The sequence below is a fragment of the Trametes versicolor genome, assembly GCF_000271585.1.
Source record: "Trametes versicolor FP-101664 SS1 unplaced genomic scaffold TRAVEscaffold_1, whole genome shotgun sequence".
NCBI lineage: Eukaryota > Fungi > Basidiomycota > Agaricomycetes > Polyporales > Polyporaceae > Trametes > Trametes versicolor.
The window spans coordinates 1,055,687-1,082,602 of NW_007360321.1; the positions used below are offsets into that span (position 1 = coordinate 1,055,687).

Sequence of the window (26,916 nt, forward strand, 5' to 3'; positions counted from 1 at the left end):
TCATTTTTTGCATCCCGCTTTGCGTTGCCCCCTGCCATTTGCTGTACATGCCCTTGCACGCCCCAGGTAGACACGCACGCACACGGCAGTGCGCCGTGTGCGGGGCGTTGTTGTACGAGTATATACCCCGGAGCCGGTGATATCATCCTTCCCGCTGTACCTAGTCGCGCGCCGTCGCATAGTTATGATGAAATGTCTTACGCCTTAATACGTCTGCGCATCGTGCATTCGTCGAGTGAGAGGCCAATATTGTCCACAGAATTGTGACAAGACCGATGCGAATATATAAACATCCTCGAAAGCGAAACAAAGTACAAGACACAACGAGCCCACAGGCCTCAACGGCCAAGATCGAACCCGCCCCCGCCCTGCATCTGCCATGGCCTGTCCTGCGGCGGCCCATTCAGGGTCACGACCTCCCAAGGCGGCTGCCCACCCGACCCCCTCCCCCTTCCAAACATCGCCGGCCGCCGCCCCTGCGCCCCCCGCATGCCCGGCTGCCCCATCCCAGGCCCCTGCATAACCATCGGCACGCCCCCCGGCCCCTGCCCGGGGCCCTGCTGCATGGGCATCGGGCCCTGGCCGCCCTGGCCCTGGTTCGGGCCGCCGCCGCCGCCCATCATGTTCATGCTCATGTTCATGTTCATGCCCATGCCGTCGAACGCGGGGATGCCCTGGCGCTGCATGCCCGCGGGGCTGCCGGTGCGGTACTGGCCCGGGTAGGTCGTCGGGATGTACCGCCGGAAGGTGAGCTCGCGCGCCTCGTCTGCGAGCCAGCCGTTCGCCTCGGCGGAGGCGCGGTCGATGCCGAGTGCGCGGCGGAGTTCTTCGTTTTCGCGTTCTAGGCGCGAAATTTCGGTTTCGCGCTCGAGGGCCCAGTCGTCGCGTGCGTCGAGGAGCGTGGCGAGTGGGTCGGATGGGGCAGCGATAGCGGAGGTAGGTTCGTCGGGTGGTGGATGTAGTTCGGAAGGCTCGCCGTTCAGAGACTGTAGGAGGACGCGAAGTGTTTGTGCGAGTCGGTGGAGGGACAGTGTCGTGGTGGTGTTATGGGAGAGGTCGGTTGAGGCGAGGGAGCTATCTAGGGACTGCATGAGGGCCTCGTAATGTCGCGTGAGCGACAGTTCGTGTTGTTGTGCGGCAGACTGCATCTGGATTGTCAGTTACTACAAGCGTGTGCGAGAAGAGATAGCGTACTGAGTGTGCACGGAATTTTGACATAACGGTCTCCATGGTCTGCTCGTATTCCTCTAGCAACGCAGAAAACTGCTTGTTCTCCTGTAGTAGTGTGTGGTTCTCTATGATGATGTGCGCGTTCTGTCGCTCTAGTTCGGACTCGAACGTCTCTGCACGCACACACAAAGCTATCAGCTCACGCGCCACGCACGTATGCACGGCCTGCACACCTTTGGATATGTCCGTGTTCACCCTTCGCAGCGTGATGCCGGTCGCGAGGGTCTTAGCCTCATTCTACGGCACTTTGCATGCATGAACGTTCGGCGACACGGGTGGAAGCAGCGGGTGCATACTTTGAGTGAGTGGGCCTGCTCGGCGAGCGTTACGGCTAGCCTCTGGTTCATGGCATTTTGCTCGGAAAGTTCGTTCAAGATCGTCCATGCGCGCATGAGGTCGCCATCGAGGTCGTGATACATAGTGAAATTCGTCTAGTGCTCGTGCTGGGAGGAGAGGGATAACGCGTCAAGCGGAGTGGACGAGCGAAAGATGCAACGACCGCGTTTGGACATGATGATGCCTCGATCGCAGTGTCTGGGGTCCAACGTGTCGCACTAACAAGTGAATTGTTTGGACGTTTGTGTGTCCTGCCAACCATCGCCCAACGGTGCCAGCCCAAGTCCCTCACATTTTGCAAGTGCAAGTATGGTATCACAGATGCAGCGTGGATTGCCTGCAGAATGCCTCACAAAGGAGACGGCTTCCGGCGAATCGTATGTGTCCACTCGGGCATCTTCTCGGTATCAACGGATTCGTCGTACTAACGGCACAATGTACAGGTCTCCGACGACAACAACGCAACTGGACCAGACCCTCGCAGTCAATCTTGACGTTGACGTCTTTTGCCTTATCTTGAAATTCCTTCCTCCCGCTGGTCTGCTGCAGATGAGGCTAGCCTCTCAATTTGCTGAGCAGGAGTCCACGAAGGAGTTTCTGGCGCGACCCGTGTGGAGATCTTGGAGCCGGAAAATAGGCTCATTCTGCAAATTCGTACTTGCTCCCGGAAAGCTCGATAGGCCCTCCTTTCTGCAGGCTCTCTATATACTCAATCTGCCAAATCGGGTGTGGTACATCCCAGAAGACGGCAAGGCGTTTCACAAGGTGCTCACCCGCTGTACGAACCTCCGGACACTTCACCTTCGATGGTGCGACAAACTCTTGATGGAGCAGCCCAGCTTGGAAAGGACAATCGCAATGCTCCCGAAGCTCACCCATCTTTACGTCTCGAGACACGGGAAGACCGTCCAGCCCATTCTTCTTGGGATGGCAATGAACATGCGGACTTCGCTTCGCAGCCTCCATCTAACTGTCGACGAGGACGTTACTTCGACGAGAGATGTTCTGAAAGGTCTGGCGAGTGTACACGACCATCTGGAATCCCTCACACTGCAATTCACCACCTTCACTATTCCGAACACGCCGTTCGTCACCATCTGCACGCTCAATTTGGTGGTCCCACGATGGCTCTCCCTTCCCCCGCTTTGTGACCTCTACAGCACTTTCCCAAGCGTACGAGAGCTCGGATTGGATTATTTACCCGAGCCTGACCTTTCAATTACTATGTCAAACTCTCCTGCACTGTCTGGACATGACGGTAGAAGATGCTGGCGCTCACTCGACCTGTTGTGCGCACCCACGGAGCTCACCCACGCCCTTGGGATTACGTGCCCCGTCCACCACTTGGTTGTGGAAGCGAGCGGGGAATATAAACTAGGCCCCACCCGGCTCATCCCTTTGCAGGAGATGATGGCAGAACATATCCCTCGCCTCCACCCTCGAAAACTCACCCTCCCTCTCTATGGCATTGCATCCACGACTATCCGGGAAGTGAGACCAGGTGTATTGCTGCACGACTCCGGGAAATCGGGGGTGACGTATTTGCTTGTGAAGGCGTCCGTCGTGTTGTTGCGGCACGAGATGCAAACTTTCATGGTGAGTATCATTCCTAGGGCCGCTTGGAGCAGCAAATGTGCCGTGTCTAACGATCTTGTGAGCAGGATGGTGCCCTTGCGCTGCTGCACACCGCGTGCGTAGAATTGATGCACGTATATGCCATCCCAAGATTCGGCCACAACGTCCCATTAGATATGTCGTCTGGCTTGGGGTTCGACACCTTCGCCCGGGACCTTGCACAACTTTGCCCGTCAATACGGACCGTGGCCATTACCGAGCATGTGTGCGACGATGTTGTCTGGACTGTCAACAGAGCAGATGGCAAGGTGTGTGTGGCGAGACTGGGAGAGTTTGAAGGAAGACGTGTTTTGGAGGAGGAGGCTAGACGGTGCCTAGAGGCTTAGCTTGGCAGGATGACCTTTGTTGAATTCCTTTCCGTTGCGACATATTCTGCAAGGACAGATTGCCTCGCTAAGTTCAGTTGTGTACCTAGTGTTGTAATATTGTCTGTCAGACGTTCAACGATAGTTTACGCGCATCAGTTGAATTCGAGGCCAAGTACTAGTAGCCCTCATAGCCCCGGCTATCCCGCGTCTAAGCAGCTCGGTTCCGCGCGTCGATCATACTTAATTGGGACGGGATTGCAACAAGCTATGGCAGTGGGTGTTTGGTGTTTTGACTCGGAGCATACAGGTGCGAATCTACCCTTGTGTGCACGCCAGGTCCATCGCTGCCCAGCTGGGGTGCTGCTGGTGCTGCGGGCGCGGTTGTCAGAATGGTGTGATGGGGGCAACGAAGCGGGGACTTTGGCGGAGGTGCGCCTGATGCGCACCGGCGCCTGTGGACCCGCTGGTGCTTCTTGACTGGGTCTATCGAAATTCTCTCTGTACAACACCATCTCCTCGCTCCTTCCTCCGCCTCCTCCTCAACGCCCCGCCCCGTCCGTCTTAACGTATAGCTCTATCATCCTTTAACTTCTTCTCCAGACCCCACCCGCCGCTCGCACAGCACCCACACGCCCATTTCCCCCGACGGTCTCATCGCACCAAAGCCCCACTAGTGTGCTACGATGGCAGCTTCACTCTCTCAGCTCTCTGCATGCGTCACTCGCATCCTCTCCCTCACTGGCTTCCCCAAGGAGCTCAAGACAAGGGATATCCAGGCCGCGTTCTCCGAATGGGACAGCGTGAACGGTGGCTTCAAGATCAAGTGGATTAACGATACCAGTCTCCTGATTGTCTTTAATGATGCTACCGTCGGTGAGTAACTGCCCATATGGCCCACCAGATCCTGTAGCATCCTCTGTGTGACCCTGTGCTGATGTATGCGCTGCGTCTGCTCGTCCAGCTAAGCGGGCATACCTCCATGCCCTCGCCTTCCCTCCTTCGATCTTCACGTCTGCGAGCACCCAAACGAGTGCTACCATCAAACCATACGACGGACCGGATGCTCAGGACATCATCACGTCCGTCAACTCGCGTACGCACAACAACTCGGGACGCGGCCACAACGTACGCGGCTCCGTCTCCCACAACCGCGGTGCCTCCGTCAGCCACTACAACCGCAACCAGAACGCGTCCGGCGGGAGCATCCAGACCAACGGCAGCGCCATCGACCAGGCGGCCACCCGCGACCGCGAGCCGTCCCCCACGCTCCCCAACCTCCCCTCCCACCCCACTCTGAACGCGCTCATCTCCTCGTCACTCGGCGGCGACGTGTCGCCTATCGATCCGACCGCGTCTGATCCTGCCGTCCTTGCTGCGATGCCTGAGCACGGCGCTCCACGCATCGGCGACCCGGGCAAGCGGATGCTCGGCGCTGCGCTCGGCGTGCGGCACCCTGGGCTGGGTCCCCGGGTCATCGGCGGCGCTGGAAACTCGGTCGAGCAGGTGCAGCGGGCGATGAGCGGGCTCGTGGTGAGCGAGTAGACGCCCCCATGCGGCGTCGCTCGGTCGGTCGGATTCTCGGAGGTGCGGGTGCGGGGCGCAGGATTTGGCGTGCAATTCACACAGGTGGAGGTGTTCTCGATACTGTCTATGCTGTTTTCCTAGTTTGTAATCACGGAGCGTCCGGTGTTGATTCCATTTTTCTCTCTCTCCCTTCAGTCACGCTACGCCTCGGTATATGCGCGTGCAAGCGCCTTCGACACGCGGGGTGAAGGTTTGGCTGTACACAGCGCGAGTTTTATGGTCATCTGGGCTGCACGGTGAGCTTCGTTATGTCGTGTGCGCCGGGCGAGCCGTTGTTACGTCCCAAAGGATGCATGATGGTGACATGGTCTTTGCGCTAAGTACGGTTAGCAGGCGCTTAGCCGTGCTACTTTCCAAATCAGGGTCAGCTGACAGCGTAGTGGTCCCGGAGCCACAATTGCGCAGTCTCACTGCTCTCTACGCCGGGTCGCCTCAGCACGGCGCAAGCAGTCCAGCAACCCCAGAACCTTGACCCTGAGTACACGCCAGGATGTCCTCCGATGAAGAGAATCGGAACGCGGCGGAGAAGCTGAAGGCGGAGGGCAACGCGCTGCACCTCAAGGGCGACCACGCCGGCGCGCGATCGAAGTACACCGAGGCCATCGCGCTCGACGGCGCGAACGCGGTGCTGTACGCGAACCGCGCCGCGGCGTACATCGCGCTTAAACAGTGCGTCGCCGCTGCGATAGCGATGGACCGCTGCTGCGCCGGACTGACCGGGCACGGTCTCACAGGTTTCTCGATGCCGGGCGGGACGCGCAGAAGGTGCGCCCGGGTACGCGATTTACCCCGCGGGGGGGTGTAGGACCCCTGTGTCTAACTTGACTAGGCTGTCGAGATAGATCCCAGCTATGGCAAGGGTTGGGCACGGCTCGCGAAAGCTAGTTCTGTAAGTATCCGTCTGCTCACCTGCGCTTTGTAGCTGATCGTAGCGGTCTTGGGCTGGCAGGAACTGCATGCCTGGCCGAAGTCCATTAATGCATGGAAACGCGCGCTCGGGACGCTCCCTGAGGGCGACCTCACGCCGCAGCAAGAGGAGCTGAAGAAGCAATACCAGGAGGGGCTCGAGTTGGCGCAGGCCACGCTGAAAAAGCAGGAAGAAACTCCTCCGGAGGTGCAGGCTCTGCCCAGCATATCTGAACGGCCGTGGAACCGGGCCTTGAAGATGGAAGATGTATTGACGCGCACTAGTGTGTTGAACACCAGCGTAAGTTTGATGACCTCTTGTATGCGCCTAACATCAGATCTAATGTGAACTCAGGCGTGGCCGATTATGAACGCATACAGGGTAGGCTGACATTCGACCGTACACATAACATCAACGAACACGGTCTAGGATTTTTCGGAAGGCGTAGGTTGCATGAAGCAGCTCAAGAAAGTCGATGGCAAAGTGCAAGGGAATCTTAATGTACGCCGTGCACCTCCGACAAATTTTCAAAACGGTGAACCTGACCGGGCAATCTTCAGGCTATATCCTCCATCATTGGCGGCATCCTGAGGGATGATCGGGTGTTCCATATGGACTCTGAGAACTGGTTGGAGCTGCTCCAGCTGCAAGGTTTGAAGATTGATTGTTCTCTTGCAAGGCCACATTATTGATAGACACATAGTGCAACTTGAGATGGCGGCTTTCGAAGGATGGTCGGAAGGCGGCCCAGAAACAATCAAAGAAGAGGCCGTCAAGCGATTGGAGGAGAAGGGCTGGAAGGCGACCCGGATGGCGTTGTCGGCCACAATCAGGTTCGTCAAACTCTCGGCTTGATATCGTTATTCGGGATACCGGCTTACCTCGAGATAGGGCGTGGTTCCTCCGTGCGTATTTTGCGCATCGGAGCGGCGAGAGCCTGTCGCTCGCACTGCAGCACTACAACAACGTAATTGAGGTGCTCGAGTGGGGTTCTGAAACTTGGAAAGACGTGCCGTCGGAGGACCGGGGGTACATCTTCCAGAAGACATTCGTCCGTGCGATCAAGCGCCTGAAGATGGATGCCTACCTCGGGGTGCGTTTGGACCGGTACCGCGCGACATCTTCACGGAGCTAACCTATAATGATAGGCTGTGAGGCAGTCAGAGGACGACTCCACGTACAACGTCGAAGACCTGATCGATATGGCGAACCAGATGGTGGATGAGACGACGAAGAATGTCCCGAAAGATGAGGATGACGGACCGATGGACAAGGGCGCGTGGTACTCGTTCTTCGTGTACCCCATCGCCGAAGCACACGCGTATGACCCAACCATTGTCGCCAGTTGAACTCTCGTTTACTGATATGGATCCACCGCAGCACACTCGGCGCCGTGTTTATGCAGCAGGGCTTGAGCGCGAAGCAAGCGAACGACACTGAGGAAGGGGAGAACATGCTCGCTGCGGCAGCCAAGTTCTACAGGAAGGCAGCGGAGACATACCCGCCAGACGACGAGAAGGCGCCGTGTAAGCCACCCACCGCCGCCTTCATCCCGCGCTCCGCTCTTCTTCTGATAAGCTACCGCAGTCTACCTCAAGATCGCGTTCGAGGCAGAGCTGCACCGCGGGCGGCCGCTTTCGGAGACGCTCGCGCTGTGCGAGCGCATCCGCAAGCTGCTCCCGGGCGTAGCGAAGATTTGGGAGTTCAGCACCTCGAACAATCTCGCGGCGCACCTGCGGCAGCTCGAGCTGTTCGAACAGCGCGCATACACCGGGCTGCTCGAGGGGAGATACAGCATGGAGACGCCATCGGTGAGAGAAGCGTCCGCAGGATGCGATCGCGCCGAGCTGTGCTGACACCCGCCTGATGATGTGCTTTCCTCACAGTCCGATGTGCCGCTGGACTGATACACCGTCTGAATCCCTGCGGGGGCCCATTTGTGCTCGCCCGGCTGATGTCGCAGCCCATTCGTGCGCGTGATGGGTATGTAGGTTCAGGTGGATGTCGCGAAATCTGACTGCTACGACTTGATCCCGTATCCGCATCGTGATGTTTGAACACACCCGTACCCGGAATACGCATGCGTCGAGATGCCCGTGTGCCCTCTGCATACCCACCGTTGCCCCGCTGACGTATATAGGATCGCGAAGGCGCACACACAACGACATCGGCACCAATACCCGTATATTTGCATCCGATCCGACGACCACGCTCGCCCGTCCATGCCACACAAGGCGGCGGAAACGTGTGGCAGCGCGCGGCAGAAGCCTGCTTCGCCGCCCTGGATATCCTGCCATCCACAAATCAGAGCGTTGATCAGCGTTCTGTGTCCGCAACCGACAGCCTTCGCGCTCCCATCCGGACGCCGCCGGCACCTGAGCCTCGCAAGAACCCAAGAATCATTATGCACACGCAGATGGCCATGGCCACCGCCTGCGGTGCACACCTCCGAGGTGCGTCAGCAGCCCCTGGTCCGATTGGGGCCCCTCCAGCGCCGGCCTTCTATATCCCGCACGGTGACGCTCCTCAGACTCAGGCTCCCGGCGCAGCCTGGATATCCATCTGCGTGCAGGGCCGGCGCGGAAGCCCAGCGCCGCGGTTCCTCGCACAGAAGGAGGGCCCTGGGACAGATCATCAGGCCTCAAGCTTTCATTCGCCGTCCCACCGCGGCGGCTACTGCATTGAACTCTGAAGGCTGGCACTTGCGCAACAGCCCTGTGCGGTCCTGCGACCGCCCGATGTGGACGCGCGTGCACACGGGCGTGGGCACGCACCCATGGGACGCGCCCATTCGCGTTTGGGCCGGAGGTTGATCTGGAAGCGGTGGCTCATCATGAACGCATGAACGTTCGCCTCGCCGCTGCCCGGGCGAGCTATGCCACTGCGCCGTGCACCCCGCAGTCACCAGTATGCGCTTCCTTGTTGGCCGCAGCGCGCGAACAATCAAGCGGCGGTCGCAGTCGCAGTCGTGCGGTGGATTAAAATTCAGAAGCCCATTCCATTATTACGCAGACGCCGGCGTGGATACTGGACACAGCGCTGAATGTAGTGGATGTGTCGCACTCGCTGATCTGCATCTCGCGGGTGGCATGACATGCACTGGGGTGGCACGCTCCGTGGGCTGGGCGGCGACCGCTGTCTTCGACCGCCGCACTTCGTCCTTTGTTTCCGCGGACGCGGACGCGCTAGCGAACCTCGCCGCGAGGCCGGGGCACGTGTGGCGCTAGGCGTTTTGCATTGGGGAAGGAGGCAAGCGCGAGTCCAAATCCTGCGTTGTCGTCCGTAATAATACAAGCGACGCGACCGGTTCGGGCGCGAGAAGGAGACGGAATCAGAATGGCGTTGGGCCCGCGCATGTGTCATGCCAACGAAGGTTCGCTCGGTGCAATCATTTACAGCTGCTGGCCAGGCACAGGCTCTGAGTTTGCGGGGCACGGAAGAGGGGTGCTCGGTGGACGCCATGGATAGAGAACCCTGGCTCTGTTGCGACGCTGGGCTGATACAAGCGCAGATAGGGTGAATGGGTGGGCGGAAGGGTCCAGGCCTGCGCTGGGACAGCTGTACTGGGAGGAAGCCGGGATCCTCATAAGTACAGCCAGGGCCGATCGCGCAGCGGGGGCGAACGAGGACGGGATTCGGCGCCCGGGGATGTGAGGTGTGGAAGGCTGTTCCTTACAAGGTTTGGACATTGCGCTGTAGAGGATGCGATCAGTGATGTGTACAGAGCGTGATTGCAGCGTATACAATTCCTGGGGACAAACGCAAGGAAGACGCGGCGACGGATGATGACAGCATGGCCAGGGCTGGCGGCGCACGGACGGGGAGCATGTCACATTAACGGCATGCGCGGCGTGGTGGTCTTAGGGTTGTGCTGCATCGATGGCGCCGCGTCGGAGGCGGCGCTGTCGGGCTGGGAGGCGATGGCGAGGAGTGCGAGGCCAGCTGGTAGAGGCTCTGGTGATGAACATGGTGCCTGATTAAGATTCCGCGGAGGGGCGATGGGGTGATTGAGATACTCGGCGAAGCGGGCGATAGTTGGCATCCCGGACGCGATTGTGGTCGCACTTCCCGATCCGGCTGACTTGGAACACTCTTGGAAGCTTTCTCGGATGCGGTCTCTCACACATCTCACAGCTTCCGTCCCGACTGCTCTCCTCCGAATCAGCCCCACCCGTTTATTTACTGCCGTCCCAGCCAACATGCCCCCCTCCGCCGCCCTCCTCCGCCCATGCCCTGCTTCACCCACAAACGCCCGCTCTCCCCCTCCGCAGCCGCCGCGCGCGACCGTCTCCCGCCCAAGCGCATGAAGATGATCCATCCATCCATGCAAGGCCTCTGTTTATCTGATGCACCGAGTGGTACCTGCAACAGGGCCCCTGCAGCGCCGAGTTGCCTCCTGTCTGGCCTGGATCAGAGCCACTCCATGCGCCCTCTGACCAAGTGCCACGCCGCAAACGAGGCTTGTGAGCTCCGCGAACATGACCACCGCGTGAGTACCCCGCCTTTAATCGCCTTTCTTGCGCGGCGAGGGGCCATTGTACGTGCAGCGTGCCCTCGCCGTGTCCCGCCCCGCCTGCGGCAGGTCCTTTGTAGCAAACGATCTATTGTCCGCGTTTAGCACTTCCCACTCTCCATTTCCCAGAACGCCGGGCTGATCAATCCGGATAGCCACAGACGCCCGCGCTTCTGCCGCAAACGCTCCTTTTGCAGAGTGCTTCGCATCAGCTTCTCTGCAAGCACCCGCAACGTGTACCCAAATCCGCTGTTGTCTCTGCCAGCCCCTGCGCTCACGCCACTCTCGAAGATGGTCGCCATATATCTTCGGGCGACGCCTGGTCCCAGTCGCCTACCGCGACTCGCTCCCTCCCGCTGCAATCCCCTTCTGCACCCGCCCCCGCAATGGCCTATAACTACCCTCAAGCAGGTTCCTCGACCTCCCGCAGCACCCAGTTCCCCTTCGTGAACGACGCTACCGCAGGGATGCCTTTCGAGACTGACGTCCTCAACTACCTCTACGAAGGCCTCGATCAAATGTCCTACGGTGGGTGCATGCCCCTTCACCAATAAATGTGCTCGTCTGACCATAATATTTTCTAGACTTTCCCGAGGACGTGCTCTCACAGCTCGACTTTTCCGTCGGCGAGCAGCAGCAGCGATGCGGGCTCAACGTGTGCCCGCCAAATCAGCAGTCGCCGATCTTCCGCTCCATGTCTCGATCAAGCTTCGGCTCGAGCTCGTACATGGAGTCTTCGTCTCCGGACGACTATCCCACGCCAACCTCCGATAGCTCAGTCACGACGCCTGCCCTCAGTGACGCGGCGTTCGGGTTCCTGCCCGACCTCCGCTACTCTCCCTTCGGCCAGGAGGCCCCGGCGTTCGCCTCAGAAGCGAAGACGAAGGGCGAGCTCGACTGTTCTTACGTCCACGCCTTCCCGGGATCTGCGCCCCTTTCTCCCAACGCCTTCTGCACCTACAGCTTCGACGCGTGCCAGCCGCAGGCCCTCGCCCTCCCCTCGAACGAGGGCAATGGCTTGGCGGGGGCAAGGCGACACAGCGAGCCGGCGAGCCTCGCTGCTCTCCAATTCCCGTTGTTCTTCCAGGAACAACTCGCGCAGATCGCCCCTACCCTCGCCGCCACGCGCTCGATCACAGATAATCTCACTGGGCTTCCCCCGGCCCCAGGGCCTTCATCGATCGCCCCTCACCAGACCCAGCTCCCGCGCCCGCTGGAGATCATGCAGCCCAAACCGGTCCGAGCATTCAAGCCGCCGATCCTGCGAGGCGACCGCCATTACGACCCCAAAGACTTCGTCAGGCGACACTCGGAGCCTGTGCTCCCATTACCGGTGCTTGACGTCTTCAGCCACGAGGCCGCCTCGGAGTGTCCCGAAGAGGACGAGACGATGGACGGCGAGGACGAGCTGTATGACGAAGGGGACTACCCGGACGACATGGGCGACGACGCCCTGATGGACGACTTCGCGTTCGAGGGCGTGGACGAGCAGGGTTTCCCCAGCGACGTCCAGGGGGAGTCCTTGTTCGATCCCGAGTGGACGTGGTACCAACCCGCGTCCAGTTCGTCGGCGCCCGCTACGGCCGCGCCACAACAAGCTTGGCCGGGTGCCGCCTTGTTTGGCGTCCCCTTCGACTGGACGACCGCGTTCGCCGCACCATCGACGTCCGGTTTTGTTTCCGACACACGACCACATGGTTTCACGCAGATGTGAGGCTGCATCCTTGTTGTTCGTTTTTTGATACGCCTCCGTGCCACTCCTTGTTTGCTGTCCGTGCACCGCTCTTCCCGTACATCGCACTCACTCTGCATTGCATCGCTCGTTCTTGCACATGTGTATTTCGGACCCCTCAGTTGACCTGTAGCATACGTCGCTCGTTATCGCACGATACATACGTAGAACCGACCACCGTAATATCCTACGTTGCGCACCCATCACGCGTGCATTATTCGAAGCTTCTTCGTCGTCATGCGGGCCTGGGCCCGAGAAGAGAGGTGACGGACCACGATCGGTGAGCGCAGATCGTAATCTGGGGTATGGGGCACTATGCCGGATCAGGCAACGAGCGGGAGGACCGGCACCGGGCGATTGACTCAGCCGGACCAATCGGAGCATTTGAATCCCCGAGTGTGCACGGCCGCCCGCTCGCTCTCAGCTCTCTCCTCAGCCCTCTGCCTCTCTCTCTGCCTCTGCTCTTGGGCAGTCCTCATGCGTGTGCGGCCCTGCAGATGACTGGTCGTCTTGCGTCCAACCTGAGCTAGCACGCACTACCCTTTCTTGCTATACATAGCTGTAACTTGCGCACCACACGGGCAGCGACGATCTACTTATGCTTGCACGGCTGTCTCAGGCGGCGGCGAGGACCCTCTTGTCCACCCTCGAGCTGCGCGAGCAGTGCGCTGTCTCGGAGGGCGAGAGGGAGTTGTTGGTGAGTAGGATCGCCTGTGAAGAGCGCACCGCGAGCTCGGCTGAAGCAGCGCACGCAGACCCTCAACGTCGAGGATCTGTACGGGTTTGTGAAGCCGCTCCCACAGCTCGCCTGGAGCAGCGTCTCGGGCATATGTTCGCGCACGCTCACCCCTGTCTACCACGCGCTCAGTGCTACGCTGCATGACGACGTGGAGCAACTCGCGCAGCTGTTCGCGGACCTGGAAGCGTCGCACGAGCGCGAGGCGTACTTCGAGGTCAGTTAGTCTCACCAGGCCCTGCAGGGAGTTGCCTATGTTCCCCGGTGCTCACCACTATTTCCACCACAGCCCGCTGAGCGGGACGTGGTCCTTGCGCGACTTCCTCATGCTGATGATCCTGCGTCGTCACGACCAGCACCCGCATTACCCCCACGAGCGAGGCGGCGCTCCTCAGTTAAAGTACGCCCCTTCCCGATTCATGAACCCCTGCGTCTGCGCTCACACTTCACCGCCCTGCACAGAGGTCAGAAGCACCCCTCGTGATCACATTCGACGACCCGTCGATCCCGACCATCGTGGTGACCCCGTGCGCGTCGCTGCCGCGCGCGTCCGCGTGCCTGATCCCGTACCAGGACGCGGCCTTCGGGAACAGGCTGCCCGTGCCGACGCACCCGGCGCTGAACGACGTGTTCCCGCCGCTCGTCGCGAAGCCGTTCCCGCTCGTCGAGCGCTGGCGGTACACGGACGGGCACTGGTGCGCGCAGCTGCCGCCCGTGCAGGAGCAGATGTCGATGGGCATGTTCTCGCGGCCGCTGTCGACGCGCCGGCAGCGCGCGCCGAATCCGGACGGGGCGGGCGCACGCGCGTGTGCGGCGCGCGGACGGACGTGTTATTCGCGTAGCAGCCACCGGGAGGGCTGAGGCGGCTCGGGGGGTGCTTGTTGCGATGCCGTCGTACATGTCGTGCCATCGTGTGTCCGTTCGCTCGTTCGTTACTGGGCATCGCCTCGGAGTCGCGGATCCATAATATGTAGGCCTGCATTTCATGTCGCTCCGAGTAGACGTTTTGATTGGTCGTGTCTTTATTTGGCGTTCGCGTGTGTTGGATATCCCGTTGCAATGCTATGGACTGTACGCCCTGTCGTGTGTCGAGCGAGGAACAGGAAGGCGAGCGAGGGTCGGAACGCGGACGGGCACCGCGTGCTGCATGCAGGTACGCACGTGTGCGTGGGACGGCTGTATGCGGTGACCTCACCGCGCCTGGCGGTGGCGGTGGAGGCGCCGTCCACCACGTATTCCATGTTCTGCACCACCCACCGGGCTCGCCGAGCTCGCTGACCACCCCCCAGTCAGTCGCCCCCGTTCTCCGCGCCCTAAGCTGCTCCTGACCAGGGCGTACGCGCAGGACGCCAAATGTCCCTGAAAGCGCTCTTCTACGCCTACGTGCTCGGCGGCCTCACCTTCCTCCCGCTCGCCGTCCTCGCCGCCGTCTTCTACACCGTCTACACATCTGTGCCCGTCGGCGACCCCGACGGCAGCAAATTCAAACGCCACGAGCTCGAGGCGCAGTCCGAGGCGGATGCGGTCGCAGAGGGCGCTGCGGAGCCGCCCTCGACGACCGCCGCAGCGTCCCCAGCGGAGATAAACGACCTGCCGCGGCCGCGCAAGGGCTGGCTCACCGTGCGGCGGACGTTCGAGGAGACCCCGGGCGATGCGTCGTACGTGGGGCTCGTGAAGGGCTTCCTGGACGCGCGCTCGAAGGACCCGAAGCGGTCGCGGCCGAAGGACATGTGGTACGTCGCGCTCAAGGGCAAGGTGCTGTACCTGTACGAGGACGAGAGCATGACGGAGTGCGAGGCGGCGATCGAGCTGAGCGGGCACGATGTTGTGGTGTTCCCCGAGGGCCTTCCGGACGGCGAGCTGTTCGCGAAGCGGAACGCGATCTGTTTGAAGCCGAAGACGAATGTCGGGGAGAAGGAGCTGCCGAGCGTGACAAGGGAGATGAAGCTTGGAGAGGAGGATTTGGACGAGGAGCTTGACGAGGAGAATATGAGCGCAAAGCAGAGGCAGAGGGAGCGGGAACGGGTGGCGGAACTGGAGAAGCGGAAAGAGGAGGCCAGGGAGCAGGCGATGGACATATCGACGCCGTGGTTTATCTTCGTCCGCTCTGCGGTGGAGATGGAGGACTGGTATCTCTCGCTGGTGCACGCGTCGGACAACCCGCCGAACACCTCGACCCTCGATCCCCTGAAGATGGTGTTCAAGCCCGAGGACATGTCCCACTTGGTATCGACGCTGGACGAGCAGCCCGACGTCATCCCCATGCGCTGGCTGAACGCTCTCATCGGCCGCATATTCTTCAGCTACTACAGGACGCAGACTCTGGAGTCGTACATCATCGGCCGGCTCATGAAGAAGATCTCGAAGGTCAAACGGCCGGGCTTCCTCACAGACATCGTCGTCCGCGAAGTCAGCGTCGGCAATCGCGCACCGACCTTCAGCAAGCCCATGCTTAAGGAGCTCACCAAGGAGGGCGACGCTTCGCTGGAGGTGCATCTTTCCTACAAGGGAGAGGTGCGGATCACCGTGGAGGCGACGGCGACGATCAATCTGGGCGCACGGTTCAAGACGTACACAGTGAAGCTGGTGCTTGCGTTGGTGCTCCGCGAAATTGAAGGCAACCTATTGGTGAAAGTCAAGCGACCGCCGAGCAGTCGTATTTGGTACGCTTTCACACAGATGCCAAGGGTCGTCCTGGACGTAGAGCCCGTCGTGAGTGATCGCCAAATCACATGGGGAATGATTCTCAGCACGATTGAGTCCAAAGTCAAAGAAGTGGTAAGTTCGTTATGAAATGTATTCTGTTCATCCGCATGCCTAAACTCTTGGCGGTAGATCCAAGAATCCGTCGTGCTGCCCAACATGGACGATATCGCGTTCTTCGAAAGCTCGCAGTACCATCATCGTGGCGGTATCTGGGCCGACGCGTCGCGTCGTGAAGACGCTCCGTTGCCTGACGAAGACGCACCCGTGGATGGTACGAGCACACCAGCTTCAGCTCCTCCACCCGAGACGTCGAAACTCGACTCGGGAGAGGCCGAGATCCCCCCTGTGCAGCGGTCGCAATCAGCAGAGGTCGAGAAGACTGTTGATACTTCTCTCTCTGAGTCTGTGCCGCTTACGCGTGCAGCTACCACGGACGCTGCCGTCACGTCGGCTGTGGGCTCATCGTCGGCGGCGCGACGGCGCAGCTGGTTCGCAGGCGTCCAGGAAGAGACCGACGCCCAATCTACAAGCTCTGCTCCCGCATCCGAAGTTGATGAAACAGAATCGCGCGGGCGGACAACTGGGCCTGATACCTCCAGTGGCCGGAGATCGAGCTCAACGCCGAATGCTGCCCCTGCGGAGTACCAGGATGATACGACTTCGTCTGTGGACCCGGATGAAGAAGACCAATATCTTACGCCAACCGCATCGAATCGCCGCAGCTCCTCCCAACATTCACGTTCGGCGTCATCAAGAGCAGCCTCGTTTTCTTCGCAAGCCGGCGATTTCTCCGACGATGGGTCGGAGTCTCAGATGGCGACGTACAGGAACAAGAGCCCCGCCCCGAGCGGAAGCTCGCCGCGCCAGATGCCTACAAGCCCGAGCTCGTTCCTGCAGACATTGAAGTCGCGTGCGGGTGACAAGCAGGCGCTCAGCAATACCGCGAAGGAGGCAATGCGCAAATGGGGCGTTCAGTGGGGCAACTTCCGTAAAGATAATGCGTCTACCACGTCCACGCCCGGGCCTACACCCGCGTCCACATCTGCGTCTATGGCGGACGAGGTCCCCGACGCCGGCAACGGAGACCAGCGGCGGATTGACAGCCGCACGCACGTCACGCGTCCGAGCTACGCTGAAGTACGCGCCGCGGTGGAAGAGAGGCGCGAGCGTGAGCGTCCCCCACTCGGAGAAGCATCCTCGCGAAGCAATCAGCAGGCGTCAGAGCCCATCGTTGTCCCGCTTGACGGGAAGGGGAAGGACACTGCTCTTGTAGGCGCATCCCCGAGACAGACCATGGCAGCTTCGCCGCCTGCAAGGGTGGATGAGGCGCCTGCAGCGCGTTCTGTGTCTCCGGCGGCGCTCCCGGTAGAGAGGTCGGACTCACACGTGTCGACGTCTTCCCGGGAGAGTGCCGCACAGGTGCTCGTCGCGCCTGAGGAGCCGGAGCGGCCGCCCTCGCCAATACACACGCAGCCACCGCCCCCGAAGACGATGACCATCCCTGGAATCCACGCCAGCCATCGCGGGGAAGTGATGTCCATGGGCTTCGTCGCTCCGCAACCGGTCCCGCAGGAGTCGAAGAAGGCCCCGCCGCTGCAGAGCGTCTACCGCCTGTGGAAGAACCCCGGCGCCGCGAGCTCGACCGTGAGCGAGCCGGTGCCAGTCTCCCAGACAGGATTCTCGGGGCGCGACCAGGACTCGGGGGCGGCACACGAGGGCGAGCCCTCGCCGACGCCACCGCGCCCGGTGCCTCCGCCGCTGCCGCCTCGCGCGAACTCAACCCACGTCCTGCAGTCGAAACCCGAGGTGCCACGACCCGTGGAGGCTGACCGCTCGCCGGCCTCTGCTGCCCTGCAGTCTATCGTCTCGAAGGACCGGGTGAAGCGTGCCTCGCTCACCCCGCCGTCGTCTCCCGGGCAGAACGGTCTCGTGCAACGCGGCGACGCGAGCACCCCGGACTTGCCGAATGCACCTGACCGTGACAGGTCGGCGGTGTTCGACTCGCCTACGGACCTCACCCCTACGCCCTCCACTCCGTCTACGCCCCCAATCCCCGCGCAAACTCCGAACGGACGCGGTCCACCGCCTGCGCTCCCGCCGCGCCGCGTACGGACATCTGCATAGTATGTCGCATAGTGCACATAATGACCAGGCCCCACTACCGTACTCCCCCGCTCGCTCGCACCGTCGTCGTCGACACTGTACCGCATATAATCTATAGGGCTGTCACATTGTACGTATATACACCTGGATCTTCTGTTGGCAATCATCGTTTTGCTCGCGCCGTGCGCCTCGTGCACGCCGCCACTCGCTGCTAGGTGCTCGCCGGGGACCCGGCGTGCTGGTAGGCTGACCACAGTAGGTGCGTTCTTGCGCCTCATGTTGTCTTATTTTCCCCATCATTCACACAGGCCGTGATATGCTGAGGACGAGGACGTACAAGGCGGAGCGCACACAAGGGTCGGGCCAGGCTCGGACTCAAGCGAGTCACCGTCGACCCTCAATGTGCTCCGACCGTCGCAACATCACCGATCCGTTTTCTCTCAATTTCCGCCATTATACTGCTCCCAGGCGGCCAGAAGCTTCAAAATTGAAGAGCACTGCGGCTGCGAACTCCCCAGGTGCGCTTCTGGAGCATAGTTTGTGGTGCCACCATCACCTGCGGGCTGCAGACATCCCGCGAAGTCGACAGTCGATAATCGCCGGCGTTTGATATCGAAAAGGCCGAGGGTGTCGATTCGCGATCCGTTGATGATTTGACTGCCCGGCGTCCCCCTATGGCGCTGCAGCCTGCGTCCCGGCGATGAGCGATGGCAGCGTCGTTTACATGCACCGCTGGTGGCGTCTGACAGACGGGTTGGACAGAAGAGATCATGCAGGCGAGGCGCCCATATTCGGATGCCGTCAGCTCGCGGTTCGAGGGGGCGCAGAGGCCGACTCGCGCAGACGTACACACTTCGTTCTAGCCTCCAGGGTCGGAGAAGCGAGACGGTGCTGAGGAGACAAAAACATATGCAATTCGACGACGATCGAGGGCTTGTTGTGATCGAGAGGCGAATCTGAGCGCGGGTTGCACGGGCGTCTGCTGACGAGATCGGATCTATCGGGTGCAGATTGATCACCGGATCAGGCAGGTTGGACGCGGGGATGGGGATAGCCGCACGCTGCAGCGGGGTTGCCAGGTCGACGGGGCGGGTTCCGCGCCTGCCGGAGTGAGAATTCCGATTAGAGATACGCCGCCACAGCGCCCTGAGGTACCGTGCGTCCGCGGCTCCGGCGGGCGCAGACTCTGAACGAGGGCTCTTGTCTGCCCGTCGACTGCTCGTCCTGGCCCACACTTGCCACCGACACGCAGCGCTCCATCTGCGACGTCTCCCCGCCTGCATTCCGACGCGTGCCGGTCCGCAAGAGAGCGCGCACACGCACTCAGTCTAAGCGTAAGTGGGGAAGGGGCAGTGCACGCGAACCTCGCGCTGGACCTCAAGGTCCCTCACAAGCCGTCACCGTGCTCCCTCCGTGCCTGAGGAGCCCACATACTGATTGCGAATTCTTTCCTCTCCTCTCTTTTCTCTAGGTGCAAACACGATCGTCCCGGCCGCCTCCCCCTTCCCTCTCTCTCCCTTCTGTATCTTGAGCCGCTTCCACGCCTGACGGCATCCGTCACGACCCTTCACGCCCACGTCCGACCACTCTAACGGACACGATGATAGCCACAGATGGACCCAGCGGCAGCGCAGAACCACCCCAAGACGCGCGCACGAGCATCGATCGCGGCAACTATCTTCGCTCTCATCCTCTTTCCCCCGCCAACGGAAACAGGTTCATAGTCGAGCCCCAGGTGCTCAACGCTGCTTTCGAGCAGCTCGATTCCGGCGAGAGACGGCCTTTCGGTGCGTGTACAGCTGCCGTGCCCTTCTCACCCTCTTCCCCGGCCCTGGGCACGCCTGAATGACGCGACACTGACTGTCATTTCACTTACAGGACCTTCTCTGCCTCACTCCGCGGGCGGACTTCCACCACCCCCGCGTCCAAATAGCCGCAAGCCACCACCACAGTCCAACCTTCCCTCCCCCGCAGACAGCCTCGAGATCGGCATCCCTTCCTTGCCCAACTCACCGACTTCGTCTCCATATTCCAATGGCCCAGGTACACCAGGAGGAAACTCGGACCTTAGTCCCAAGCCGACCCCGCGTCTGTCCAATTTTCTCCGCGGCGACACACTCATGTTCGGGGTAAGTCACGGGTCGATGGCCATAGCGGAACAGGGCGACGAGTACGACGAGCCAAAGGAGGACGACGAGTCGCAAACGGCGAGCCTGCGCAAGTGGACTTCGCGAAGCACAGGCGACCCGATCTCACCGCTCGACTCGGGTCCTTCTTCGCCTGAGTTCTCCGCGTCCTCCATCGACGGATCACGTCCGCCGCGTCACAATCGCTACCTGTCCGGGCTGCAGAAGATCACGCGACTCGCGAAGCCAAAGGCCTCGTTGAGCGCGTTTTCTGACTCAGGCGGGCGCGGCGGGCGACGGATGAGCGATGCCGAGGTGGACCCCCGGCGCAGCAGCCAGGAGAAGGGGAGCAGCAGCGACTTGTCGGGGCGGATCCGGGGGATGCTGGACAAGGGGGCCAAGGGCGCGACGGGCGAACTGATAAAGCAGCCCGCGAGCGTGCCTAGCTCGCCCGTTGCGGCTCACGGCGTAAAAAGTACGTGTGTTTCCATGGCTATGTGCCGGGTTGCTGCGCAGGGAGGGCCAACTGGATCTGTATCTGTTTTTGTTTCGTCTGCAGATGCAAACACGCAAGAGGAGGGGCGGATGGGAGGGGGCGAGGGGCGGCTTCGCAGGCCATCAGCTGGCGGATCAACGTTCCAATCAGCCAGGGCCGGGGTCGGGGAGACGGGGCTGGGGGGCGCGACGAGGGGTGGCCGGGGCGACTCACCGCTCAATCTGCAGCCACCGCCACGCGCCTGGGTTTCCCACGCGCGGCAAGCGTCGGACATGTCTACAACGAGCTCGTTGGCCTCGCTCGGTCCCAGTCTCTCCCCCGCCTCTGCCTCAGACTCCTCGCACGACCCCCCCTCCTCCCACACCGACGCGCGCATCTCCATCTCCTCTACCATATATCCCTCCTCTTCTAATAACCACTCCTTCGACATCGCTCGCTATCCCCTCCCCGGCAGGTCCTCCATGCACAGTCCAGATCGCGAGTCTTTTATCGACCTCGCGTCCCCCACGTTCTCTCCTCTCAACGCCGACTTCAAGAACTTCTCTATACCCCAGCCGACCCAGAACGCACGCGCAGAACAGCCTATCCCTTACGATTCCAGCAACGATTTCAGTCACGGCGAGTCCTCTGCCCGCTCTACGAAACCCCGTCTCCCGCGCCTCCTCCCCACCGGCTCCGACAAGCCCCCAATCCCCACTACCCCTAAGCCTGACTTCAGCCGGCTATCCCGCTCGGGACAGTCTGCGTCAGGCAAAGCGAGCAAGACGTCGCCCAAACACGGGAGCCCCATGTCGACATTCGCGTCCGACCTCGACCGCAGTCTGAGTGGCCTCACGACCACGAACGCGCTGACCCCGCGCGAGCGCGCGCAGCGGGTGCGGACTACGCACAAGCTCACGCAACTTTTTGGGCAAACGCCCGGCGTCTCCCCTATCTCGCCACAGAACGATGCGCACCTCCCGAACGGGTGCATGCCGATCCCGGGCAATTTGGCGCTGAATTTGACGGCGAAGCGCAAGCACTCCCACCAGCACCACCGCCCGGCGGTGAGTATGTCTGAAGAAGTCGTCACGCCCGTGTACGAGGCGGACGAGATGGTGTGGCCGCCGCCGGACAGCACGCGCTACGTGCCCGTCGCGGCGCGGCGACACTCGGCGCCGTTGAGCCCGGACGAGTTTGCTTTCATGGTCGGGCCCGGCGGGCGGCGCTCGAACGAGTCCGGCGGGTCGCGGGCGTTCAGCGCCGGGTCTGCCGGGGGGCGGGACGACTCGTCGGTGATTGAGATCGGGACGGCGGAGGGGGACGCGGCGAGCGTGGCCGGGTCCGGGCGGTGGACCGGGCGGGGGGAGGGCCCGGGGTCTCCGATGTCGTTCATGGACCTGTCGGACGAGGAGGGCGGGCTGTCGGAGATCCTGGCGGAGACGCCACGGGGGCCCCGGACACGGCAGAGGCTGTCGCCCGCCGAGCTGTCTGATAGCCTCTCGATTTCGGCGGAGGAGCTCGCGGAGGACGAGCGCCGCCGCAAGAGAGAAAAGCTGGCCAAGCTCCACCGCTTCCTCGGCTCCCGCGTCCCCCCGCATCTCGTCCTCGGCACTCTCGACGAGGGCACCCCGCTCCCCCCGCTCGCTGCTCCCTCCCCCTCCACCCCGCTCGACGACGACGCCGCAGAGCGCAGGCTCAAGATGAGGCGCCGCAGGAGCAGTTCCGCCGCTGAGTTCTCCAAGAAGTGGTCCGACGACATCGACCGCCTCAAGGAGGAGCTCAACGAGCGCGAGAAGGCAATCAATGTCCGCCGTGCTGTCAAGATGGAAAAGGTCCGTCTGTCGAGCACATAGTCTGTTCTTATACCGTGTTCTGACAATGGCCGTCTGCAGATGTTCGGCGTGGCTCCCCCGCAGACGCTCTACCACACACGCGCTCCGACCTCGTCATCAAACAGCCTCTCTGCTAGTACGAGCTCAAAGGCGCCGCCCTCCCCGAGGGCGGCCCCGCGCAGCCCGTCTGCCCCTACGTTCCGTCTCAACCCCTCCGACTCCGGGCTCGGACACGGACACAAGTCCAAGTCCAAGAAGAAGAGCGCTCGCCCAGGCACATCAGACTCGTCTGAGCCGCTCATCCGTGACGACAGCAACGACTTCGGTCTCCTCGACGCCAAACGGTCCTCCGTGTACATGCACTACCGTCATTCCTTGAACTCCCTCAACGACATCATTGACAGGGTACGTATACACTCTATCTGACCGTGCTGTACCTGACACCAAGCCCGTGTTTTCCTAGGACGACCGCGAGTCGCTCGCCGAGCTGCACGACTACCTCACAGGCCCGCCCACGTCCCTCGCAGATGACCTGACCGTTGTCACCCCGACGGTCAAGTCGGAGCGGCGGCGGTCGCTCCCATCGCGCACCAGCATCGCGTCGTTTACGTCCGAGATCAGCCTGATCATCGCGCCCACGCCGACGGAGCCGTCGTTCCAGCAGCGCCGCCGTCGCGCCGCGAAGCTCACGCACTTCTTCGGCGTCGACTACCGCGAGCTCATGAGCGAGATCCTCGAGAGCATCGAGAAGGGCCTCGAGGAGGAGCGCGGCCGGGGCACCCTCCGTCCGGACGAAGTCAGAGTACGTGTCTCCATCTGCCAACACCCGTCTGATGATGTTCTCCCGTGCTCGTACCTGGGACTAACCCCGCCTTTTCCCCCCATCCAGGATCTGCAGAAGACACTAGTGTCCCTGAAGACGAAGCGCAACAGCCTCCGCCAGGCTCACGCCGAGTGAGGCGGGGCCGCGCCCTGGCCCGCGGCGCCGCATGCACGCACATCTCTAGCGCGACGCGCCACGATACGACTCTCACACGGGGACTTTGGGTGCTCGGGACCGCGGACTCTTTGTTAGTTCTACCACCATTTACCACCACCAACACCCCTCACTTAGAGTAGAGCTGTCTAATAATGGGCGGCGCCCGGACGCGCCGCCACGCATGCATATCTTCCCTACGAACAGCTCCCTGTACACTATAAATCACTATTGCGCGGGAAACAGGCGAACTAAGTACAACAACACAACCAAGCGTCCGAGACCATCCACGAGGCATGAAGAGAGATGATAGAGATGTGGCGTAAGACTACTAGTTGTTGGTTCTACTGCTAAAGATTAGAGGACGACGAGGTCGCCCTGGCACGAGCTACACCAGAAGACGTGCGACTCGTCCATGAATATTGGGCGTTTGACGGCGGGCGCAGGTGGCGGGGTCGCGGGGTTGGAAGGTGGCTCGATGACGGCGGGGAGACCGTTTGAGTGTTGTGGGGGCGAGGTAACGCTCTTTGAGGCGCGAGAGGTCGGTCGGGAGACGGCGCTCGTCGCGGCGACCTCGCTGTCGAACCGTGCTTTGAGCATGCTGAGGCTCACTTTGCGCTTGTGCCTCGTCTCGGGCGACAGGCCCTCGAAAGAGGACACAGTCTGGGGGACTGCGAGAGTACTGGGGCGACGACTCGAGCTCAACGACGCTCTCCGGAGATCGTCTGAGTGGTCGATCGCCCGAGTCGACGTGCGCCGCGGAAGCGGCTGGGGCTGGTGCGGCAGGTGCGTCGAGGAGCGCGACGACGGCCGCGGCTGTCCGCGGACCTGCACCAGCTCGTCCTCGAGCGCAGCGACCTGCCGCTGGAACGTGTGCACCTGCGCCTCGGTCTTGAAAAGCGAGTCCTCGAGCGCGCGCACCTGCGACTGCGCCTCGGAGAGCTCGAGCGCGTGCTGCTGCTTGAGCGCATTGAGCATCTCCTCGTCGAGCGACTGCGTGCCCGCGCGCGAGGGCGGCGCGGAGAGGGCCTCGCGGAGCCGCTCGAGCTCCTCGTCCTTCTGCGCGAGCTCCGCCCGCAGTGACTCCTGCTCGGCCTGCGCGCGCGCGAGGAACTCCTCGGCCTCCGCCTGTGCCCGCGTGTGCTCGCCGAGCTCGCTGCGGAGCGCGGACAATTGGGTGGAGTGCGACTGCAGCGAGTCCGTGAGCCGTCGGATCTCCTCGACGTTCGAGTTGGAGACTTGGCGCAGCTTATTGCGCTCGTCCTCGAGGTCGCGCACTTCCTTCTGCGCAGCCAGGAGTTCTTTTTGGAGCTCTGCATATGCTTGCTGGATCTCGGACGAGTCTTTCTCGAGCGTCGCACGCTCTGCGTCGAGCGCGGCACTCAGGCGGTCCCGCTCCTGCTCGGTCGATTCTTTTTGCTGCCGCAGCTCGTCGAGGTCTGACTCGAGCTGAGCAATCACAGCGTCCCGGCTCTGGACGGTACCCTCGAGGCTGTCCGCTTTCTCGCTGAGTTGCAGTTTCGCGTCCGTGAGCTCGACGATCTTCGGACGCATCTCGTCCAGCGACCGCATCAGGCCGATACCCTCGGCTTGGAGCTCCTTCTGGGTTTTCTCCGCGTCCTCGGCGCGCGCAGTCGCGGCCCTGAGTTCCGCCTGGACCTGTTTGAGCTGGCGCGCATTGAGGGAGAGTTCGGATGAGAGGGCCGCGAGCTTCTGTTGGAGCTCCGTGGCGAGATTCTTGCCATCTTCCACCTCTGTCTGCAGGGCGATACGTTCCTCTTGGAGGCCGTCTCGTTCCGAAGTGACTGTCGAGAGCTGACCTTGGATGGCCATGCACTGCTGCTCAGATTCGGAGTATCGCGCTTGCCAGTCAGCCTCGGCTTGTGCCTTCTCCTCCAGCTGCTTTGCGAGACCATCCCGCTCTGCTTGGGCTTCTGCATACGTCTTCGCATGATTAGCTAGAATTACGATGTCATAATGGGGCCTCGCTAACCTGCTGCAGCTTCGACAGCTGAAACTCAAGGTCATCTGCTCTGTCTTGGGTGTTTTTGAGTGTCTCCTCGAGGCGGTCTGCACGGTCGTCACTTTCGATTTGCTCTTCCAACTCTCGAACCCGCCGAAGATGTTCTTCAGACTGTGTTTGCAACTCATGCACCCTCCCGTTCAAAAGCTGAATCTCTCGCTCCTGAGAAGCACCGGGCGGGCGTCAGTCTTATACTTCGGCAGCTGTGGCGCAATGCACTTACTTGGTCGCGAGACTTGTCGGTCAACTCTTTCTCGGTGGCAGCAAGAGACACGATTTGCGATTCGGCTGACTGGGCGTCCGATTCGAGCTGCGACACGCGTGCTTGCAGATTCGCGTTCTGTGCGCGTTCCGCTTCGAGCTCTTGTTCGGTTTCCTTGAGAGCTACATACAACGTGAGACGTTGGGTATATGGGACGTGTGTGACGTTACGCACCGGATTCCGCATGCTCGAGACGCTCTACGGCTGAGGACAGTGATGTTTTCTCAGAAACGAGCAAAGTGATCGTTTGCTGCTGCTGCTCGAGACGCTCCGTGTATTCGTGTACGGACTCATCGAGGGCCTGGACCTGCTCTTGCAATCTAGTGGAATTCGCGCGCTCGTTTGTCAGTGCCTTCTCGACCTCCCTGGCCTCTATGACACGAGCTCAGCAGCACACTATATGCGCGGAACCGCGCCACCTACTTGCGAGAGCGGCGTTCAGTTCCGCCGTCGACGCGTCGAGGGCCTCTTTCTCTGCCTTCAGAGAGGACAGAGACTCCTGCTGCTGATTCACCTTCTGCGTGAGCACCTGCGTCTCGCGGCGGAGGTCCTGAACGGTCTTGTCAAGTCCCTCAGTCTTCGCGCGCTCCGCCTGGAAGAGCTCAAGCGTATGGCGGGCCTCTATACGCGGGCGCGTGTGAGCAGCGAAAGACGGAACGCCCGCGTAGCATGTGCGACGTACTGTTCTCGACTTGTGATAGGTTGTCTACCTGAGTAGCGAGTGATGCCTTCTCTACCTCCAGGGTCTCGATGGCCCGCCGCTGGTCGCGCACAAGCGCCCGGAGGTCTTCTCGCTCGGGCGCCGCAGCTGGAGGGGATGTAGGAGTGTGGTGTGGGGGAGGTGACGCGACCGGCGGGGAGGGATGCGACTCAACACGCGTAAGCCCAGACAGCCATGAGTCCGCGTCAGAGTCGCGGCTGCTCTTTGTGAACCTGTCCGCGCAGACGGCAAGCACGGAGTCCGTGAGCAGAGGTTTAGATTCGATAGACGTACATCACGTACAGGTCAGCGGAGTTCCCTTCCACATGTTTGTGCTCTTGCGCAAGTGGTTCACTGGGAGCAGGAGTGGATGTCCTGGACGCGGACGGTGCGGGAGACGCTATGCGAGGAACCGGGGATGCGACGCGCGACGGCGAAGGGGGCCCGCCATGTTCAGCAGCTTTCTGGGCCTGCCTCTTCTTCAGCTGGAACGGCGGACATTGAGCACTCGTGGAACTCGGAGGCGGTCATTGTGAACGACAGACCATTGCGCGTGCACGCGCTGCCTTGGCGGCACGGTCATCTTCGGACATGGTTCGCTATCTGGTCTCGAACACGAGGAGTGGGTGTCGCAAGATATGAGAGCGAAGGGAGAGAAAGAGATGGTGGTTGCGAGTGCTGGTGGCTGAGAGCTGCGCGGTGGCTGCCACCTTTCAGCACATCAGTGAA

General features: G+C 61.4%; 7 protein-coding genes across 7 annotated transcripts; 6 read left to right on the plus strand and 1 right to left on the minus strand.

Moving 5' to 3' along the window:
* Positions 1–277: 277 nt before the first annotated feature.
* Positions 278–1,649, minus strand: TRAVEDRAFT_138454 (uncharacterized protein; the record flags this gene model as incomplete). The annotated part of the gene is made up of 4 exons (XM_008034487.1): positions 278–1,142; positions 1,195–1,343; positions 1,404–1,467; positions 1,527–1,649. The coding sequence occupies 4 exons, from the start codon at positions 1,647–1,649 to the stop codon at positions 339–341; spliced, it is 1,140 nt and encodes a 379-aa protein (XP_008032678.1). The 3' UTR covers positions 278–338.
* Positions 1,650–4,192: 2,543 nt separating this feature from the next.
* TRAVEDRAFT_108668 (uncharacterized protein) lies at positions 4,193–5,051 on the plus strand (the record flags this gene model as incomplete). Its single annotated transcript, XM_008034488.1, has 2 exons — positions 4,193–4,382; positions 4,471–5,051. The coding sequence occupies 2 exons, from the start codon at positions 4,193–4,195 to the stop codon at positions 5,049–5,051; spliced, it is 771 nt and encodes a 256-aa protein (XP_008032679.1).
* Positions 5,052–5,583: 532 nt separating this feature from the next.
* TRAVEDRAFT_32885 (TPR-like protein) lies at positions 5,584–7,907 on the plus strand (the record flags this gene model as incomplete). Its single annotated transcript, XM_008033752.1, has 13 exons — positions 5,584–5,762; positions 5,828–5,858; positions 5,923–5,982; positions 6,043–6,300; positions 6,355–6,381; positions 6,430–6,501; positions 6,561–6,651; positions 6,704–6,833; positions 6,892–7,093; positions 7,149–7,321; positions 7,381–7,526; positions 7,588–7,811; positions 7,887–7,907. The coding sequence occupies 13 exons, from the start codon at positions 5,584–5,586 to the stop codon at positions 7,905–7,907; spliced, it is 1,614 nt and encodes a 537-aa protein (XP_008031943.1).
* Positions 7,908–10,290: 2,383 nt separating this feature from the next.
* TRAVEDRAFT_67950 (uncharacterized protein) lies at positions 10,291–12,443 on the plus strand. The gene is made up of 3 exons (XM_008034489.1): positions 10,291–10,489; positions 10,669–11,041; positions 11,098–12,443. Exons 1-3 carry the CDS (start codon positions 10,304–10,306, stop codon positions 12,225–12,227), a joined length of 1,689 nt encoding a protein of 562 aa, XP_008032680.1. The 5' UTR covers positions 10,291–10,303; the 3' UTR covers positions 12,228–12,443.
* A 260-nt stretch (positions 12,444–12,703) lies between these two features.
* Positions 12,704–14,155, plus strand: TRAVEDRAFT_157925 (uncharacterized protein). The gene is made up of 4 exons (XM_008034490.1): positions 12,704–12,942; positions 13,001–13,198; positions 13,271–13,381; positions 13,444–14,155. The coding sequence occupies exons 1-4, from the start codon at positions 12,844–12,846 to the stop codon at positions 13,840–13,842; spliced, it is 807 nt and encodes a 268-aa protein (XP_008032681.1). The 5' UTR covers positions 12,704–12,843; the 3' UTR covers positions 13,843–14,155.
* A 127-nt stretch (positions 14,156–14,282) lies between these two features.
* On the plus strand, positions 14,283–17,854 carry TRAVEDRAFT_67952 (uncharacterized protein). The gene is made up of 2 exons (XM_008034491.1): positions 14,283–15,759; positions 15,817–17,854. Exons 1-2 carry the CDS (start codon positions 14,335–14,337, stop codon positions 17,809–17,811), a joined length of 3,420 nt encoding a protein of 1,139 aa, XP_008032682.1. The 5' UTR covers positions 14,283–14,334; the 3' UTR covers positions 17,812–17,854.
* A 3,019-nt stretch (positions 17,855–20,873) lies between these two features.
* TRAVEDRAFT_32888 (uncharacterized protein) lies at positions 20,874–23,184 on the plus strand (the record flags this gene model as incomplete). Its single annotated transcript, XM_008033753.1, has 4 exons — positions 20,874–22,226; positions 22,287–22,631; positions 22,690–23,028; positions 23,116–23,184. The coding sequence occupies 4 exons, from the start codon at positions 20,874–20,876 to the stop codon at positions 23,182–23,184; spliced, it is 2,106 nt and encodes a 701-aa protein (XP_008031944.1).
* Positions 23,185–26,916: the final 3,732 nt, after the last annotated feature.

Bases quoted from the DNA above. Each gene is read 5' to 3' on its own strand.
- TRAVEDRAFT_67950 (XM_008034489.1), top strand. From the start codon at position 10,304: ATGAAGATGATCCATCCATCCATGCAAGGCCTCTGTTTATCTGATGCA. The intron at 10,490-10,668 runs GTGAGTACCCCG...CAATCCGGATAG, and splicing joins TCCGCGAACATGACCACCGC to CCACAGACGCCCGCGCTTCT. The intron at 11,042-11,097 runs GTGGGTGCATGC...AATATTTTCTAG, and splicing joins CCTCGATCAAATGTCCTACG to ACTTTCCCGAGGACGTGCTC.
- TRAVEDRAFT_67952 (XM_008034491.1), top strand. From the start codon at position 14,335: ATGTCCCTGAAAGCGCTCTTCTACGCCTACGTGCTCGGCGGCCTCACC. The intron at 15,760-15,816 runs GTAAGTTCGTTA...TCTTGGCGGTAG, and splicing joins AGTCCAAAGTCAAAGAAGTG to ATCCAAGAATCCGTCGTGCT.
- TRAVEDRAFT_157925 (XM_008034490.1), top strand. From the start codon at position 12,844: ATGCTTGCACGGCTGTCTCAGGCGGCGGCGAGGACCCTCTTGTCCACC. The intron at 13,199-13,270 runs GTCAGTTAGTCT...TTTCCACCACAG, and splicing joins AGCGCGAGGCGTACTTCGAG to CCCGCTGAGCGGGACGTGGT. The intron at 13,382-13,443 runs GTACGCCCCTTC...CGCCCTGCACAG, and splicing joins GGCGGCGCTCCTCAGTTAAA to AGGTCAGAAGCACCCCTCGT.